At 46.4% G+C, this 18,988-nt stretch overlaps 1 protein-coding gene across 3 annotated transcripts in view; it reads left to right on the top strand.

The window, feature by feature from the left end:
- The window catches only part of ENOPH1 (enolase-phosphatase 1), a 28,466-nt gene that overhangs the window by 3,025 nt on the left and 6,453 nt on the right, over positions 1-18,988 (top strand). For all 3 annotated transcript variants that reach the window (XM_058667150.1, XM_058667152.1, XM_058667151.1), the window contains exons 2-4: positions 12,783-12,884; positions 15,831-16,033; positions 18,701-18,833. In XM_058667150.1, the coding sequence (XP_058523133.1) occupies positions 12,783-12,884; positions 15,831-16,033; positions 18,701-18,833 (438 nt within the window). The remainder of the gene's footprint in view (positions 1-12,782; positions 12,885-15,830; positions 16,034-18,700; positions 18,834-18,988) is intronic.

Below are 18,988 nucleotides of genomic sequence, written 5' to 3'. Positions count from 1 at the left end.
TTTCTGAGTCAGAATTTCAAATAGCCAGAGCAGGAAGGGTGCATAGGGCCATGTATAGTGAGTGTTGTAATTGGTTAATTTCCTGTCTGAGCATTTGAGGTGAGGGGTGTGCTGTGTGGGGATCATGGTCAGAGTGGACACCGCCCCACCCTGCCCTGTAAGCCTCTCGCCTCTGGAGGCTTTGGTTGGGGTTTTGTTTTCTCCCTGCTGACTGACTGGCCCTGTGCGGGGATCGGCCCCCCCCCCCCCCCCCCCCGCCAACACTTGATCATGTACACCATCACAGAATTGGAGCAGACACTGTCAGTGTCATTTCTGAATTATGTACACACTGCACTGTAGAATTGGAACTTACTGTAAATTGGAACTGGAGGATGGGATGAAAATACAGATGAACATTCTCTCACGCCAGTGACTCCTCGTTGTGTGCCCCTAGGGTACAGACACCCTATTGTGCCTGCTCGCCTCTTTGTCCTTGGTGATGAAATCGCTATCTTTGTGTATTGTGGGATTCTCATGTGTTTAGAGCTAAGTCAGTTTCAGAAGCAACATCACCACTAGGCCTTTCAGTTTTCTACTTCAGGAATTCTCAAGCGTTTTGGGTGGTAGAAAATGAGCCCTTACTCTGCAAAGTGCTCCATATTTGGTGGCTTTCCTGTGGCCCATTGCATGTACATTCAACAATGGTAATGATAAGCATATTATCTCTAGTTGCTGTAAGTGCTGTGTTAATCTATACTGACTTTGTCCCTAGAGAAAATACAGGGTTAGGTTCTTCAAGAGCCTTGGTCAGTTTTGTCATCTGTTAATATATAGCTTTGTTTTGTGTGTGCTTGTTTCCATCATATGTGTGTGTATGTGTGTGTGTACCTGTGTACGTATATGTTTAAATGGGGGGGCTGGCAGTGTGGAACAGTGGGTTAAGCCACTATTTGGTGTTCCTTTATCTTACATTGAGGTGCCTGTGCTTGAGTTCCTGTTCTGCTCCCATTCCAGTGTCCTGCTAATGCATGCTCAGGGAGATAGCAGATGATGGCCCAAGTGGTTGTGTCCTTTCCCACCCTGTGAAAGACGTGTGTCCAGCCCTGGACATCACGGGCATTTAGGGAGTTGGCCGGCTGATGGACAGTTTCTGTGCTTCTGCCTTTGAGAGGGAGGGAGAGGAGTGAGGAGCCAGGAACTATGTTCAGGTCTTCCGGGTTGGTGGCAAGGCCCCAAGCTTTCAGGGCCGTCACCTGCGACCCGGCAGAGTGTGCGTCAGCAGGACACTGGAAAGGGAGCAGAGAAGGCCTGCAGCCCCCACATGCCAATGTGGGATTCACAGAGGTGTGATCGATTCTTTAACACAGTCTCAGCCAGCAGTGCTATAACTCTCGTGTATACATGAAACTTGCCTAACATGTATTTTTCACCATTAAGTCCATCACAGCCTTCTTGAGTTTACAGGTGCTAGATATCACTTAAGCACTTTGCTTTGACAAGTGGTCATGTATTTAGTGTTTCGGTGTCTATCAAGGCTTGTCGTGTCTTACTCCCGTTTGAAGGGATCCTGACAGATTCATGATCAGTATACTTGAGCTCTAAGAGGTTTTGGTTCGAATAATGGTGACAACAGACTTCTCATTGGATTAAACGCCCTTGGTTGGTCGTTGGAGCAGAGAGGTGCCCAGGCAGAGTGAAATCTAACTACTACACACGTGGCCCGTGGACCAATATGGCATCACATTGCGTTCCAGATCTTAGAAGAGGGAAGTTACAGGTGTTGAAGGTTCAATTCCTGAATCTAATAAATTAGATTTTTCAGCTTTCCCTTGATTGGTTTACGCTTTGCTGAACTTGCACGTTCAAGTCGAGCGCCTTCATGATGTCACTGTTCTTGTACCTTCAGTGCAAGTGTAGGATCTCATGCCTCTGTCGCCTTAAAATTGGTGCTTAGCTGTGTTAAGCTGTGGAAGTGCCGAGCTAAGACTTGCCTCTGCTCCTGAAGGACTGTTTTGAGCAGGGATTTCTTTTTTTTTTTTTTTTTTAAGATTTATTTTATTTATTTATTTATTTTATAGATTTTCATTTTACTTTTATTACAAAGTCAGATATACAGAGAGGAGGAGAGACAGAGAGGAAGTGGAGCTGCCAGGATTAGAACCGGTGACCATATGGGATCCTGGCGAGGACCTTAGCCACTAGGCCATGCCACCAGGCCCAAGCAGGGATTTCAAACTCCTCACTCTCCTTTGTGTGTGTCATTGCCATGTCTTCGCCAGCTTAGCAGGTGGTGCTGTGTGGTGTCGTTCACGTTTGCTCACTTCTGAGCTATGCAGAAAGCTGCTCCGGGGCAGGGACCAGGGCCACCACTGTGCTTGGTGCTGGTGACGAGATGTGTTCCAGAATGGGTGTGGGAAGGGTAGCCCTTTGCTGTCCTTGCTGTTCAGTGGTCCTCAGGGTTAGGCATTATTGTGGTTGAACAGCGTGCAGCTCAACTGAAGGTTTATACAGGAGCATTAGAATTTTCATTGACTAGCATAAGATATAAGTGTTTGATAGAGAAGGAGAGAGATCTTCATTTCCTCACTGGCCACCACCAGTAGGTCTCCAGCAGGAACAGCACCTGGATCTCCATGAGGGTGGCAGGGACCTCCAGGCTCACTGCTTTCCCTGTGTGGTAGCAGACGCTGGGCCAGAAGCAGAATAGCTGGGACTCAAACTGGCACCTCTCTATAGGGTGCAGGCTTAACCCATGATAGCATAATAGTGGCTTCAGAAAAATGTTTATTAGGTTGAGGTAAAGAGCTAAATACATTATTCTGTAGAAACTTTTGTTAGTTAAGGATAGAAAAATATTTCCCTCAAATCTTTTTCCTGAAACTTGATAAAACTACAAGTGCAGGAAAGTTTCTTATAGATGGTCAGAGTCCCTATTGCTGCTTTCGAAGGTGACCATGAACACTTTTGTGAATACTCTTTCGGTAAATGTTTCTTTAAAAAGTAAGGCATTTACGGTGGCGTGGCCTAGCGGCTAAAGTCCTCGCCTTGAACGCCCCAGGATCCCATATGGGCGCCGGTTCTAATCCCGGCAGCTCCACTTCCCATCCAGCTCCCTGCTTGTGGCCTGGGAAGGCAGTCGAGGACGGCCCAAGGCTTTGGGACCCTGCACCCGCGTGGGAGACCTGGAAGAGGTTCCTGGTGTCCGGCATCGGATCGGCGCGTACCGGCCCGTTGTGGCTCACTTGGGGAGTGAAACATCGGATGGAAGATCTTCTTCTCTGTCTCTCCTCCTCTCTGTATATCCAGCTTTCCAGTGATAATAAAATCTTTTTTTAAAAAAAAAAAGTAAGGCATTTAGGGGCCCAACGCAGTGGCCCAGTGGCTAAAGTGCTCACCTAGTGTGCGCTGGGATCCCATACGGGTGTCAGTTCTAATCGGCAGCCCCGCTTCCCATCCAGCTCCCTGCCTGTGGCCTGGGAAAGCAGTCGAGGATGGCCCAAGGCCTTGGGACCCTGTACCCAGTGAGAGACCCAGAGGAAGTTCCCGGCTCCTGGCTTTGGATCGGCGCAGTACTGGCTGTGGCGGTCACTTGGGGAGTGAGTCATAGGACGAAAGATCTTCCTCTTTGTCTGTTCTCCTCTGTGTATATCTGACTTTGCAATAACAATAATAATAATAATAATAATAATAATAATAGAAAAACCTTTAAAAAAAAGGCATTTAGATCCTTGAAAGAGGAGTTTCCAATTGACCACCACCCCAAATTGCTGATTTTAACATATAATTTTCATGTATTTAATCTATAGATAGGAGTTTTATCTTGCACATTGAAGTTATTTAAAGGGTATCGCACAATGACCCTGAAATGTCTATCCGCCTACTGATGACTCTTGAAACTCTCCTCCTGGACTGGGCATTTGGCCTAGCAGTGAAGGCGTTGGTTAGGATGCCTGTGTCCCAGATTGGATGCTCCTGACCCCAGCTTCCTGCTGACACAGACACTGCGGGACGCAGTGATAACTGTAGCAGTTATATTCCTGCCGCCTGTGTGGGCGAGCTGACTGTGTTCTTGGCTCTGAGCTCGGCGCCTAGCCCGGCCATGGCTGATGCTGGCGTTTGGGGATTGAATTCGCAGATGGGCGTGTTCTCTGTCTCTCAAATCAATAAACAAGTAAATAAAAGTTTTAAAATTTTATTCTCTCCTTGCAGCTCACCCTTTGTTACTACTGTGTGAAAATAGTAATCAGGAAATCTTATTTTTGTGTAATATTTTTGAATCTCAGGACGAGTGACCTGGTGGTTAATACTGCTTGGAGCACCTGTACCTTTATCAGAGTCTGCAAGCTGGCCCTGGCTCGGTTCTGAATTCTGGTTTCTTATTAATGCCACCCTTTGGGTGGGGCAGCCTTGGCAGCTCAAGTCATTGGGACCCTGCCACCCACACGGGAGGCCTGGATTAAGTTCTTGGTGCTTGGCTTGGGCCAGGCCCAGCCCCGGCATCCGAACCAGCAGATCAGTGCTCTGTCTTCACCTCTGTGTACACACGCGCTGGCTACTTTCAGATTTCACGGTTACCAACTCATTTGGTTTTCAGAGCTGGTTGTGCTTTAGGAGATCCAGCTGGGGTTCCAGATTTCCAGCTTCAGCCTGGCCCAGCCCCACTATGAGCATGTGAGGGGTGAGCAGTGGATGAAACATCTGTCTGTCTCTTCCTCTAATCCTGACTTCCAAATAAATAAATATTTGAAAAACAAAACTGGTTTTAGTGGCAGTAGAGGTCAGAAGAGGGCTGGCCCCTGGCCCACACTAATCCTATTGTAACTGGTACTCATCTGCTTACTCCAGAATTGTGTGCAGAGCTGTCGCTGTCTCAGCCCCCCAGCCGCTGAGCCCCTTCTGTACGACAAAGAGGGGATCATTGTTTTGTCAGTGTGTATGTGAAAGGCTGTTTTCTTTCTTGGCTTTCCAGTGATTCATGAAGTGACTTTCTGGCAAGTTCCACTTCTAATGTCTAAAAAGTGTATAGAACTGGGTCCAGTGTAATGAGTCGATTGACTAATCCTCCTCTTGCAGGAAGAGCTGGGATCCCATATGGGCGCCACCTACTTTGTGTCCTAGTGGCTGCTCCAGTTCCCATCCAGCTCCCTGTTTGTGGCCTGGAAAGGCAGTAAAGGATGTCACAAAGCCTTGGGACCCCGCAACCACACAGGAGACCAGGAAGAAGAAGCTCCTGGTTTCAGATCAGCTCAGCTCAACTCAGCTCAGCTCTGTCTGTTGCAGCCACTTTGGGAGTAAACCAGTGGACAGAAGCTCTTTTTCTCAGTCTTTCCTTGTTTAAATCTGCCTTACTAATAAAAAAAATTTTTTTAAATTATATGAATACATGTAATTTTTTAAAAAAAGATTTATTTTATTATTCTTTTTCTGTTGGAAAGGTAGATACACAGAGAAAGAAGAGAAACAAAGATCTTTCGTCTGCTGGTTCACTCCCCAGTGGCCACAGTGGCCAGCTTTGAGTCGATCTGAATCCAGGAGCCAGAAGCTTCTTCCTGGTCTCCTGCATGGTTGCAGGGTCCCAAGGCTTTGGGCCATCCTCTACTGCTTCCCCAGGCCACAAGCAGGGAGCTATAAGGGAAGTGGGGCTGGCGGGACACGACCTGGTGGCTATATGTGATGCCAGCAGATGCAAGGCAAAGATTTAGTCACTAGGCTCTCAAGCCAAACCCTAATAAAAATTTAATAATAATAGCAGTAGTGTAGCTGACATTGAGAAAAATGAGGCTTGAGGTCTTAAAGCTAGCTAGAATCTCAGCGTTGGGACTTTGCTAGGGACTTTGGAGACCAGTGTTTGGCACTGAAGCCAACCTGTAAGAGGCTGCCTGACCACTGGACTCGGCCTTGTGTGGATCCAGCTCGTTGTGCAGGTTAGGAAGATTAGACCCCTTTCGAAACAGGGCACCCAGGCCATACAGATCCAGCTGTTGAAACTCAGAAGACCTCTGTTCAGTAGATGAACTGGGTCATCTCTGTGTGGTAACTTACGCTTAATTTTTGTGCATCTCTGTGAAACAGGGTAGGTGAAAGCGCGTGTTTTATGAGGTCTGAAAGGAGCCTATTCGAGCCTTTTCTCAGTGGGTTAATTGAGTGATTTGAGTGCTTGCTAAACTGGCAGTAGTTAGATTCCGAATATATTTGGAAGGTAGAGCTGAAAGAATTCCCGAGTCAGTTGATTGGATATAAAGGATGGGAGAGGTCAGAGATGAGTATTAAATTTTTCCCCTAAGCGTTTGGAAGGCTGGAGGTTGCCCTTGGCTGAGAAGCGGGGATGTGCACAGGAGGCCAGAAAACAAGGAACCAAGAGTTTGAGATGCATATTTAACATCCCTTTGGGGGTGTGGAGTAGATAAGAGGTCTAGAAGGTAGTGGAAGTCCCTGAGGTCACTGAGGAGTGGGAGAAGTGCCAGAAAGGGCCTTGTCGGTGCTGGCGGTGACTCATGTTGCCACTGCGGCTCCTGTGGCATTGCTGCTGGTGCTTTATGGAAATGTTACAGAACTGCCTGTTGAACCAAAGCCTTTCCTTGTCTTAGTGCGAAATTTCTTTGAGAGTCAAAGCTGTATTAGAAATTCCCATAGGGAATATAATACGAAGATCCAGGGATTTGGATGATCCTGGTGAATTGTACTCCTGGAGACTCGGGGTGGCTTCCAGAATCAAGGTTTGACAGGTCTGGGTGTAGCTCTTGGTTTTATTTTGTGCTAGAAGTAAAACCTCCTTGAACCTCACTTCTTAAATCCACTGTTCGGGGTCAGCCTGCAGGGAGGATCCAGGGAGGTGCCTGTGAGCTCCCATCCCTCCCCCCGACTCTTGGGGACTAGGTCCCTGTCTGGCACTGTGCTTCCCGTCTTAGTTCATCGCATTACTGACATTCTGTCTCTGATGTGTGTTTTTTTAAACCTTGTTCCGATTCGCTAGCCTCCTTGTAATGATCACCTTCCCTTTTAAATGCTATTCACTGCACTTAATTAGATTATAGTTTATCTTTCTTTAATTATAGTTTGACACGCCTGGTGGGATTTAGAAGACACTTTATCAGCAGTGTTTTTTAATTCATTTTGAAAACAGATGATGTAGTCTGGTGTTCATTCCTAAAGGTTTTAGTTTTCATTTAGTTTTAATTTTTTTAAAAGATTTATTTATTTTTATTGGAAAGGCAGGTATACAGAGAGGAGGAGAGACAGGAAGATCTGTCTGCTGATTCACTCCCCAAGTGGCAACAACAGCTAGAGCTGAGTCGATCCGAAGCCAGAAGGCTGGAGCCTCCTCTGGGTCTCCCACACAGGTGCAGGGTCCCAAGGCTTTGGGCCATCCTTGACTGCTTTCCCAGGCCACAAGCAGGGAGCTGGATGGGAAGCAGGGCAGCCAGGATTAGAACCAGTGCCCATATGGGATCCCAGCGTGTGTAAGGCGAGGTCTTTGGCCATTAGGCTACCACATAGGACCCAAGGTTTTAGTTTTCTAAGGGGACATGCCTTTGTTGGTGTCCTGCGCTGTTCCACTCCACGAAAACTGGGACAGTGGGTCGTGGGGCTGCCTGTGAGATGCCATCCCTTGGCCTCCACTGATAGGGTCTAGGAACCTGCTTGGTCAGGTTTCTTGTCTGGAATTCACTGGAGATACTGATACTCTTTCTCTTCCGTGCATCTTTTAAAACCCTAATTCTTTCTAAATTTTTTAAGAAAGATTTATCTATTTATTTTTATTAGAAAGGCAGATATACTACCCTCCTTGTAATGGCACTTTTTTTTTTTTAATTGGAAAGTCAGATTTACAGAGAGGAGAGACAAATTCTTCCATCTGCTGATTCACTCCCCGGATGGTTGGAGCTAAGCCAGTCTGAAGCCTGGAGTTTCTCCCATGTGGGTACAGGATCCCAAGGCTTTTGGCTATCCTCACTGCTTTCATAAACCTAAGAAGGGAAAACGGAGCAGCTGGGACACAGACAGCGCCCCTATGGGATGCTGGCACTTGCAGGCAGAGAATTAGCTGCTTGAGCTATTGTACCAGCCCCTGTGATGATACTTTTTCCTGGGTTAGGATGTCTGATCCCCTGCGGCTGCATGTAGCAGTTAGAACACTAGAACTCCTTCAAAAGGACTGTTTAGGAGGAATTTTAATGACATACCTGTTAACTATCTGGTAACCAATTCAAGAAAGATCTATATAGGTACATGAATAACCTGGTTTAAGTTCCTGTGATATTACTGCTATACGTTATCTGACAGTAAATGCTGCTAAGAAACTAAACTGTGTGGGAAACCCAAAGTGTCTGACCCAGAGGAGGCGGATGGTCCAGCACAGGTGTGTTCTGTCCTGAGATTGCCCCTAGGGCTGTGGATTCCCTGCCCCCATGTGACATAGCTGTGTTCTTGAGGCCACAGTTGGGTCATGCTGAATGGAATTCTGGTTTTTCTGAGCTCCTTAGCCATTCTGACACAGCTGACAGCTCTTGTCCATTTTGTTCCCTTTAATTTTCCTGTTTTGGTTTGTTTTTTAAATCAACCGCCTGATTTTTTTTTTTTTAGTTAATTTAATTGCTTTTGTAGGGGAATCAGGTTTTTTGTTTTTTTTTTTTAAGATTTTATTATCATTGGAAAGCCGGATATACAGAGAGGAGGAGAGACAGAGAGGATGATCTTCCATCTGATGTTTCACTCCCCAAGTGAGCCGCAACGGGCCGGTGCGCGCCGATCCGAAGCCGCGAACCAGGCACCTCTTTTTTTTTTTTTTTTTTAAAGATTTATTCATTTTTTATTACAGCCAGATATACACAGAGGAGGAGAGACAGAGAGGAAGATCTTCCGTCCGATGATTCACTCCCCAAGTGAGCCGCAACGGGCCGATGCGCGCCGATCCGAAGCCAGGAACCAGGCACCTCTTCCGGGTCTCCCACGCGGGTGCAGTATCCCAAAGCTTTGGGCCGTCCTTGACTGCTTTCCCAGGCCATAAGCAGGGAGCTGGATGGGAAGTGGAGCTGCCGGGATTAGAACCGGCGCCCATATGGGATCCTGGGGCGTTCAAGGCAAGGACTTTAGCCGCTAGGCCACGCCGCCAGGCCCAGGTTTTTTTTGTTTTTTTTTTTTTAAGATTTATTTTATTTTGTGGAAACAATGGTCTTACCTACTTTCCTGTAGCCCTTGGCTCCTTGTGCCCTAATCAGCTATTTTGTATTTTATTTTTATTAGAAAGTCAGATATACAGAACGGAGGAGAGACAGAGAGGAAGATCCCATCCGATGATTCACTCCGAAGCCAGAAGCCAGGAACCTCCTCTGGGTCTCCCATGTGAGCACAGGGTTCCAAGGCCTTGGGCCATCCTCCACTTCTTTCCCAGGCCACAAGCAGGGAGCTGGATGGGAAGCAGGGCAGCCAGGATTAGAACTGGCATCCATTTAGGATTCTGGGCATGCAAGGCAAGGACTCTAGCTGCTAGGCTATTGCGCTGGGCCCAATAACTTTATTTTATTTTTTTTAAATATATTTTTATTTTGAGTTTTGAATTATGTGTGATTCATTTCACTGAACGTAATGGACTCTAGTTGGGACCACCTAGTTGTAAATAGTGTAATTTCATTCTTCTTAGTAGTTGAATAATATTCCATGGAGTAGATGTACCACAGTTTCTTTAACCACTCTTCTGTGGGCGCACATCTGGATTGTTTCCATGTCTTTGCTCCAATAGCTTTATTTTTAAAACATGGTTGGCAAATTAATTTTTTAACTGAAATTAATTTTTTTTTTCTTTTAAGATTATATACATTTTAATTGTGGAAGAAGACTGGACCCCTCTCCCCAGAAGTTTTTTTTATGTGAGATGTCATGGCCCAGAGAGATCCTTTGTAAAATTTATGTCCATCTCAGTTTAGATTTTGTTTTTATGCATTTGAGAGTCACCAAAATATAATTATGTGTTACATATGGTATGTAAACTATTTAGAGAATGTGGTCTGTTTTTAAGAACCATCAAGCCACCTAATTTTCCTTTTTTTAAAATTCTCAGATGTTTAACAAGAAATAGTAGGCCAGTCATATTTTCTTGGTATTGCTGAATTTTCTGACTGACAAATATTAGCGTTTCAAACACTGGAAATCCTTTGCTTTGTGTGATTCCCTTGGAAAGCTCCTAGAGTGGTTTCTGTACTCCAAGCAGTCCTCTCCACGGCGTCTCACACTGTTGTCTTCAGAGGACACTGCAGACCTCTCATTAAAGCCACTACTGGACCGTAAGGCAGTTCCACGTTTTGATTTGTGAACGTTTACTTTGCATCTTCTTTCCTTAGCTCTTCGGAAATGTTGTTCCCTTAACAGAGCTCTCAGTAAGCTACCGATGAGCTGTGTCCAGTAGTAGGAATTATTGCTTGGCTGGTGTCCCCTCTAGCATTAGTGGAATTAATCACGGTCCCTAATACTCATTTGGTACTGCTAAATGGTAACAACCCCAGAGGTGTGTGGTATGAACTAAAAATCATTCACTCATTTGTAGAATCCTGGGTTTATTGCAACTTTTGTTTCATGCTATTGTATTTTGAAATTATCTATAAATGGAGTATAATGACTAAAGTAGTTATGGTTGTTTTTGGAATTATTTTTTATTTGAAAGGTAGAGGTACAGAGCGAGAAAAAGAGGGGTAGAGACATGGAGAGAGTGTCCACGTGCTGGTTCATGACTCACTCTGCACATGGCCACGATGGCCAGATCTGGGCCAGCCCCAAGCCAGGAGCTCAGTGCGAGTCTCCCGCGTCGGTGGCAGGGGCCACGCATCCCAGCCATCTTCCTCTGCTCCCTTAGGCACACTGGCAAGGAGCTGGATCCAAAGTGGAGTAGCTAGGACTTGAACAGGTACCCATGTAGGATACCAGGCATCACAAACACTGGCTTAACCTGCTATGCCACAACGCTGGTCCCCGGAATTAATTATTAACCCTAAACATTTTCAATGGATAAGGGTGGGTAGTAAGTACTGGCTTTTAAAATTTCCATTTTAGAGCATTTGTATGGTTTAGCATATGCTAGGCTATGATACAATTACTGAATTTTTAAGTAAGCAACATTGAAGGCACTTATAGATGTTTAATAAAGCCTTCACTGTGGTCCGGCTGGTCAAGCCACCACCTGCACCGCTGACATCCTATACGGCATAGGTGTGAGTCCTCGCTGCTCCACATATATGATCCACTCCCTGCTGTGCACTTGGAAAAGCAATGGAAGATGGCACAAGTCCTTGGTCTCTTCACCCGCATGGCAGACCTGGAAGAAGCTCCTGGCTTCACCCTGACTCAGACCTGGCTGATATGGCCATTCAGGGAGCAAACCAGCAATGAACAGTCTCTCTAACTTTGCTTTTCAAATAACCAAATAAATCTTTTAAAAAATGTTTAGAAAGAATGAGTGAAGTCTTCACAATTTAGCTGTTTGTGGTAACACTTTGCACTAAGATGAAAGTTTGCTAACATACTGACCCCAGATAATGGTAGTCTAGTTGTTACACTGAATACTGGCTTTGTTGCCTAGCTCTGCATGTTTTACTCACTAAAAGGGCGGTTTTATAGTAGTTGAAGGAGGTGAACTGTATGATCAGGCATTCTGTAACTTCTGGCTTTCTCTCAAAGTTCAGAATTATTTAAAGCTATACACCACTTACTTCTGTGAGTGCTCTCAGAAGGATGGCTGTGGTTCTTAATTCCTTTAGAACTATCTAACATTCAGAAGAGCCCTAGTAGAAGTTGAGTAAGTTGACTATACTTGTGGTTTATCTGGGATCTTCTCTGGTAGGTTACCACTAAATTTGAGTGAGGTGATCCTTGCTCCATTTGAGTATCTGTGCTGGAGAATATTAAGTGATTAAGTGCCAGGTGCTCTCCATAAACTATGTAATAAAAGTGATGAGGACATGGGGCTGGTGCCATGGCATAGTAGAGTAAGCCTCCACCTGTGGTGCCAGCATCCTATATGATGCTGGTTTGAGTACTGGCTGATCCACTTCTGACCCAGCTCCTTGCTTACGGCCTGAGAAAGCAGTGGGGGATGGCCCAAGGACTTGGGACCCTGTATCCTGTGGAAGACCTAGAGAAGCTCCTGGCTTCAAACTGGCTCAGCTTAGGCAGTTGTGGCTTTTTGTGGAGTGAACCAGCAGATGAAAGATCTCTCTCTCTGTCTCTCCTCTCTGTACATTTATATTTCAAGTAAATAACTTTTTTTAAGTGAAAAAGGCAGATAACATCTTTTTTTTTTTTTTTAAGATTTATTTTTGTTTCTATTGGAAAGGAGGAGAAACAAAGAAGATCTTCCGTCCGATGTTTCACTCCTCAAGTGAGCACAACGGCTGGAGCTGAGCCAATCCGAAGCCAGGAGCCTGGAGCTTCTCCCAGGTCTCCCACATGGGTGCAGGGTCCCAAGGCCTTGGGCCATCCTCGACTGTTTTCCCAGGCCACTAGCAGGGAGCTGGATGGGAAGTGAGGCCGCTGGGATTAGAACTGGTGACCATATGGGATCCCAGTGTGTGCAAGGTGAGGACTTTAGCCACTAGGCCATCGTGTCGGGCCCCAAATAACGTCTTAGTATTATGGAAACAGTTTGACTAACTGGCTCCTGGGCCTCTGCCTCTCTTGGATACCCACAGCAGCACCAGCTTCCCTAGATGCCCTGCTTGCTTTGTCAGGTGGCTGAGGTGAGGCAGTAGAATGTCTACAGAATGTTCTAGTTGATGAATGCTGACTGTGACTTCCTGTTTTCTGTTTGCTAGGACATTTTATTTCCTTACATCGAGGAAAATGTCCGAGAGTACCTACAGACGCACTGGGAGGAAGAGGAGTGCCAGCAGGATGTCAGTCTCCTGAGGAAGCAGGTGGGCCCTTCCTCCTCCACACCCCCAGGCGGCCTGGAATCCAGGATGCCTCCAGTCTCGGCTGCCCACCTGCCCAAGCCTGCTGCCAGACGTGCTGGAAAGCCAGTGCCTATGCCAAGTTCTTGCAGTGACTTGCCTGCTTGGGAGTTCACAGCCCACAGTGCACAGCACAGCATTTGCTATTACTAGAATTGCCTCTTTGTGGAGCTGTCTCAGGAGCATGAAAAGACTGTATAGCCCTTTCTGAGGGAAGTATAAAGGGCTGCGTGCAGTCTGTTTACATTTTTCATTCCTGACCCCTCCTCATCTTTACTGTCCCCTGCCTTGCTGCCTCCTCCTCTGTGCCCCGGGTCCTTGGGGCCGCCCTCCCCCCGCCCCCCCAATGGCTTGCCTGGCCCAGCCTTCGCTCCTGCCTCAGGCTCCTGCACTGCCGTGTGTACTCGCGGCCCACCCAGTCTGCCAGCTCTCACATTATGGGGTGCTCTACAACTCCTGTTGTGTTACTTCTCTTACTGAAACTGCTTTCAGTGGTAAAGGTATACAGAGCAAACTCACTGGAAGTTACTTCCTAGTCAGCTTGTATTGCCGGAGTACAGCTCCAGCCGAGTTCGGAACTTGTGAAGGGTGTGGATTAGATGTTCCAATTTTAGTATATGTGCTGCCAAAGCGAGCACTTTTTTTTTTTTTTAAGGTATGGACGCTTTTATTGGGTTGGTTTGTGTGTCTCCCGTCTCTCTGCTCTTCTGACCCTCCACAATCCTCCCTCGGTCCCGAAAAAACAGCAGAATTTTCTCCTCATAACCAAAAAAAGTAGTGCCCTGGACAGGCTTGTACCCTAAACCATTGGAGGAGGCAAATAAGAAATGAGGGTCCACGCTGGAACACGGAGAGATACCTTATCTTGTGGCAAGAATATGCGGCTAAAGGCAGGTGGTGAGTGGCGCAGAGGGGAGGAGAAGGCCGATGTCTAGGTCCTCTGCCCGGGCGGATTAAATGTAAAGTGGAAAGAAATGGACCACTGTGATTTCATGATCATAATGGACAATGCGAGAAAGCTGTCCCCTTTATTTATACAGAAGCAATCACAAGCTCTGGCACTGACTTGATGTCAAGGTCAAATGGGTGTATCCAAGAATAATTCTACCATTTGTTTCACCTAAAATGATAGAAGTTCCTACTGCGATTCCTATTCTACAACTCAATCTTGTATCACAAAGGAGAACCTAAAGATTAAGGAAAGAATGAAACCCTCAACACAGATCTCTTGATTAGCATAAGGTGGATGGGGATAGCATGAATAATAAAAGGCCCTTTTGCAGAATGTTATTGACATTGACCTCCAAGCTCACATTGATAGTAAAAAGTCAGCTCCACAGCAGCAAATAATGCCTGAATGGATTCGCATTCTTCCACTGGGTGTTCCATGCAAAGGAAGGTGGAGCTGCATTCGGGTGGCTGTAGAGACATCCGCGGGGCCCTGCCATGCAGCAGGAAATTCCTTGTGCCCTGCCTGCAGTGGAGCAATACTCTTCATACCTTCGTGTCCCCCACATCCACTGCACGGACCCCAGCATTGTATATTGCATACTATGGAATGTGCTGTGTACATTTTTAATGTTAGGAGTTAGGATTGGTAATAAAGACACACCCTTTGGGACATGGTGTTTTGGGTTTGTTGGATTTTCAGGGTAACTAACTCCCAGGTAATCTGAAATATTTTTCTTTCTTGTCTCATGCCTTGTTGTAACATATGTCCATATTCCTTCATTATAGTCTATAAGTATCTACTGTATGTGTGTGTGTGTCTATAGCCAGAGAGGTGCACTAGAGATACAGGCATATGCTTAGAGACTGGGCCGCACACTGCTCTAAATGGTGAGAAGGATTTTTGCAAGATTTGGCAGATGACTGAATGTGAGCTAATTCCACTATTTTACTAGCTTTTCGGTGATTTCCAGGCATAACTTACTTTGTATTTTTAATATTGTTTACATAGTTGACAGGGATGCATGCCCATGTGGGTTTAGGGTGGGGAAGATCAAGGTATGGGGGAAGGTGGGCACGGTGATGTTTCAGGTCTTTTTTTTTTCCTCCCATTTCTGCAGTGGGGAAAAGGGCTGGAGCTGCTCCTTGCTATCAGACTACCTCAGGCTGTGGGGACGAGGGACAGTCATTTGATGACACCTTAGAGACCCTGATGTGGGGAAGAGTGTTCTGAGGGTGTTACTTGAGGGGTTTTGTTAGTTCTGAGAAGTTGTCCCAGGGTTGAGAAAATCTTTCCAAGGTCCATTGGCTGACCAAGTCCACCGTAGTGCATCCACAGACCCAGACACTTGCTGCAAAGCTTGGCTAGAAGAGTTGCCTGACTTGTTCTGCTTTCTATCTGATGAGGAACTCCACAGCCTCTGCTGGCTTAGATGAACTGGCTGTCTTGTTCCTCATGTGTGTCTGGGCAGGCTCAGTCCTGATGCATGCACTCCAAGGTCAGACCACATATCTTGTGATTTTCCCTGTGGCTGGTATTTGAGTTCAACGATCTAACTGGGGAGTCCCCCAAGAAACCTCACCTGGTGGTAACCTCAGACTTGACTCTTTTGTGCCCCGGTCAGTGTAGGGTCAGGATCGGTCCTTCACCTGCACCAGCCACTGTATATTGGTAGATGCAGCATAAATTAATTTTATCATTAGACATTCTCTCCTGTGGCACACAACCTTCCTTTCAGTTTGCATGTCAGCTGTAGCAGTCTATGAAAGGTAATATAAGTTTATTAATCTGGTTTCTTTAAGGAATCATGTTCAGGCTTCTCGAATATAACACTATAATTTTGCAGCAGTGTTGGCATGCCAGATAGAAAATAGTCCGTTTGCTGCATTTGGGGAGTCTCATTTTAAGTGACCTGTTGTTGAACAAGCGAAGCACACCTTTCTCTTGTTTCTGACCTGCAGGCTGAAGAGGATGCCCACCTGGAGGGGGCTGTTCCCATCCCTGCAGCGGCTGGGAGCAGCGGGGAGGACGCGCAGCACATGATCCAGGCCGTGGCCGACAACGTGTGCTGGCAGATGTCCCTGGACCGAAAGACCACGGCACTCAAGCAGCTGCAGGGCCACATGTGGCGGGCAGCGTTCACAGCTGGGCACGTGAAGGCAGAGTAGGTAGCTGCCGTCTGATGGAGCGCTTTAGCTGCAGCCCCAAACACGCAGGCGCTTCCCAGTACAAGTCAGCGCGAGAAAAGGAGCGTTTCATCTAAACGGCGAGTGGTTGTTTGCAGCTGACAAACACGTTCTGCCTAGCTGAATCCCCCAGGCTGCATGTCGGCCTTTGTGGCCCTGGTTAAAGGCACTTCCTGGAAGACACTGACTTTTCTGAATGGTCCTTAGCCAGTGACTGACAGTGCTTCTGGGTTGCTTCCCAGGACCAGTAGATGACCTGCTGTCTCTTCTGTTAGGGAAGTGCGGATGCTGTGGAATTAGGCATCTGTCACTGTGGAGTTATTCAGGGAAGATCAGCAGTGCCCACCTCCATCCCCCCTTATTAAGACTTGTTTTTCGGCCCGGCGTGGTGGCCTAGTGGCTAAAGTTTCGCCTTGAACACGCCACCATCCCATTTCGGCACTGGTTCTAATCCTGACAGCCCGGCTTCCCATCCAACTCCCTGCTTGTGGCCTGGGAAAGAAGTCAAAGATGGCCCAAAGCCTTGGGACCCTGCACCCACATGGGAGATCTGGAAGAAGCTCCAGGCTCCTGGCTTTGGGGATCAGCTCAGCTCTGGACATTGTGGCCATTTCGGGGGTGAACCAGCAGATGGAAAATCATTGTCTCTCCTTCTCTCTGTATATCTGACTTTCCATTAAAAATAATAAATAAATCTTAAAAAAAATGCCTTTGGTAACTTTCTGAGGCTGTGCAATTTGAGAATGTCATTGTTATATGTAATAAAAAGAAAAAAAAAGACTTTTTTCCTCCCCTGGAAAGCAGAGTTGGAACTATGGAGAGAGATTATCCATGTGCTGGTTTACTCCTCCGATGGAGCTTCTTCCAGATCTGCCACGTGGTGTAAGGGCCCCAGCGCTCGGGCCGTCCTCCACTGTTTTCCCAGGCACGAGTAGGAAGCTGGATCAGAAATGGAGCAGCCAGAACATGAACCCACTCCTGATGGGATGCTGCCATTATAGCTGATAGTTTAACTCCTTCTGCCGCAACGCGGTCCCATCACTTTCCTCCATATTTTTCACTTTCCTCCGTGTCTTTTTTGTTTTGTTTTGAACAACTGCCCAGTGCCTTTGGGTCTTGCTTATAGAATTCCTGATAATATTCCTGCTTGAGTATTATGTTATATTGTATTATCTTAATGAGGCACTGTCATTAACATTTTGGGGGAGGGAGATTTTGCCTGACGTGGCCCTAATATCTACAGCTGTTTCCAGCTGCCTATTTTTTTTTTCCTTTTGTAGCAAATGAGATATCATCCCTTTAGTTTAGCACCTTACAAGGAGCTTTTGCTGCTTTCAGGGTGTGTGCCAGCAGTCTGGGACTATCAGCCAGTGTGTTCTGTAAAATACTGCAGGCATGGAAACAGCAGAGAGTGACCCAGCGGTGAGCCCTTGCTCGTCTTCGTTCCCTAAACCAGGGACCTGGAACATATTACCATAACTGCTGAAACACTGCTTTAGATAGCCGTCTGTGTATTCAGCTTGGGAAAATCCATCCTCCGTGACTAACAGTTAGAATTTGATGTGCTCATTTTGAACATGTTGGCCTCTTTCCTTTGGGTAGTGCAGCGTGGTAAGCTGTTCTATTCAGCAGCAGACCTCTGACTTTTCCAGTCTTCTAAAGATGCCACTTCAACAACAGCATCACCTGTCTGTTGTGGTGTTACTTCTTCCATTGAGTATGGAAGGCCTCATCATGTTGGTACAAGAGGCTGTCAAATCAGAAAACCAGATACTGTCTGTTGATTAGCGCGTATGAACTGCTGTAAGTTTCTTGACTGATTTGTTTGTTACAGATTCAGGTTTTCTTGGGTCTCAAGAAGTGTAATTCTGTTTCCTAGCTATTCAAAGGCTTGGAGCTTTGAAATCCCCGGCTCCCACCCCCGCCAAGTTTTTCCTTTTTAACTGTTTTGGGTTCAGTCTTTCTAAAAGCGTTTCCATACTTTCTTTTTTTTTTTTTTTTTTTTATAGGTTTTTTTTTTTTAAAGATTTATTTATTTTATTAAAAAGTCAGATATACAGAGAGGAGAGACAGAGAGGAAGATCTTCTGTCCGATGATTCACTCCCCAAGTGAGCCGCAACGGGCCGGTGCGCGCCGATCCGAAGCCAGGAGCCAGGAACCTGTTCCGGGTCTCCCACGCGGGTGCAGGGTCCCAAAGCTTTGGCCCGTCCTCGGCTTTGGGCCGTCCTCGACTGCTTTCCCAGGCCACAAGCAGGGAGCTGGATGGGAAGTGGAGCTGCCAGGATTAGAACCAGCGCCCATATGGGATCCCGGGGTGTTCAAGGCGAGGACTTTAGCCGCTAGGCCACACTGCCGGGCCCGTTTCAATACTTTCTTAAAGCACACTAGACATAATCCAACCTTTTCTTACTGTGAATTACATCACAAAGTATGTAGTAGTAAAGATATTGCTGTTTACTTCTCTTTAAATCCCAAGAATTTACATTTTTAGAAAGTGCTTTTTTCTTTTTCCCCTGTGACTCCTGTTTATTGGCGTGACTGTCCACAGTTGTTCTCCCCAGTTCATGGTCTCCGGGGCTGCTTCCCACCATGCGTGGCACCTGTTTTGACTTGCTGCATTTTCACCAGGTGCTCTTCCCTCTAGGTTCTTTGCGGATGTGGTTCCAGCAGTCAGGAAGTGGAGGGAAGCCGGGATGAAGGTGTATGTCTATTCTTCAGGGAGTGTGGAGGCGCAGAAACTGCTGTTTGGGCATTCCACGGAGGGCAATATTCTTGAGGTAAGTGACTTGATTTACTTTGCTTTTACAGCACTACTTGAAATATTGACCATTAAACGAATGTAATTACATTTGAAAGTGCTAAGCAGATCATAAGAGAGTTAGAAAAACTGGGGAGTGCATTACCGAGAAGGATGAGATGTCTTCTGTGGCAT

This window comes from Ochotona princeps, chromosome 7 (assembly GCF_030435755.1).
Source record: "Ochotona princeps isolate mOchPri1 chromosome 7, mOchPri1.hap1, whole genome shotgun sequence".
In the NCBI taxonomy this organism is placed as follows: Eukaryota; Metazoa; Chordata; class Mammalia; order Lagomorpha; family Ochotonidae; genus Ochotona; species Ochotona princeps.
Note: the sequence above shows the minus strand (reverse complement) of the source record. Positions and strands in the feature narration are given on the sequence as shown.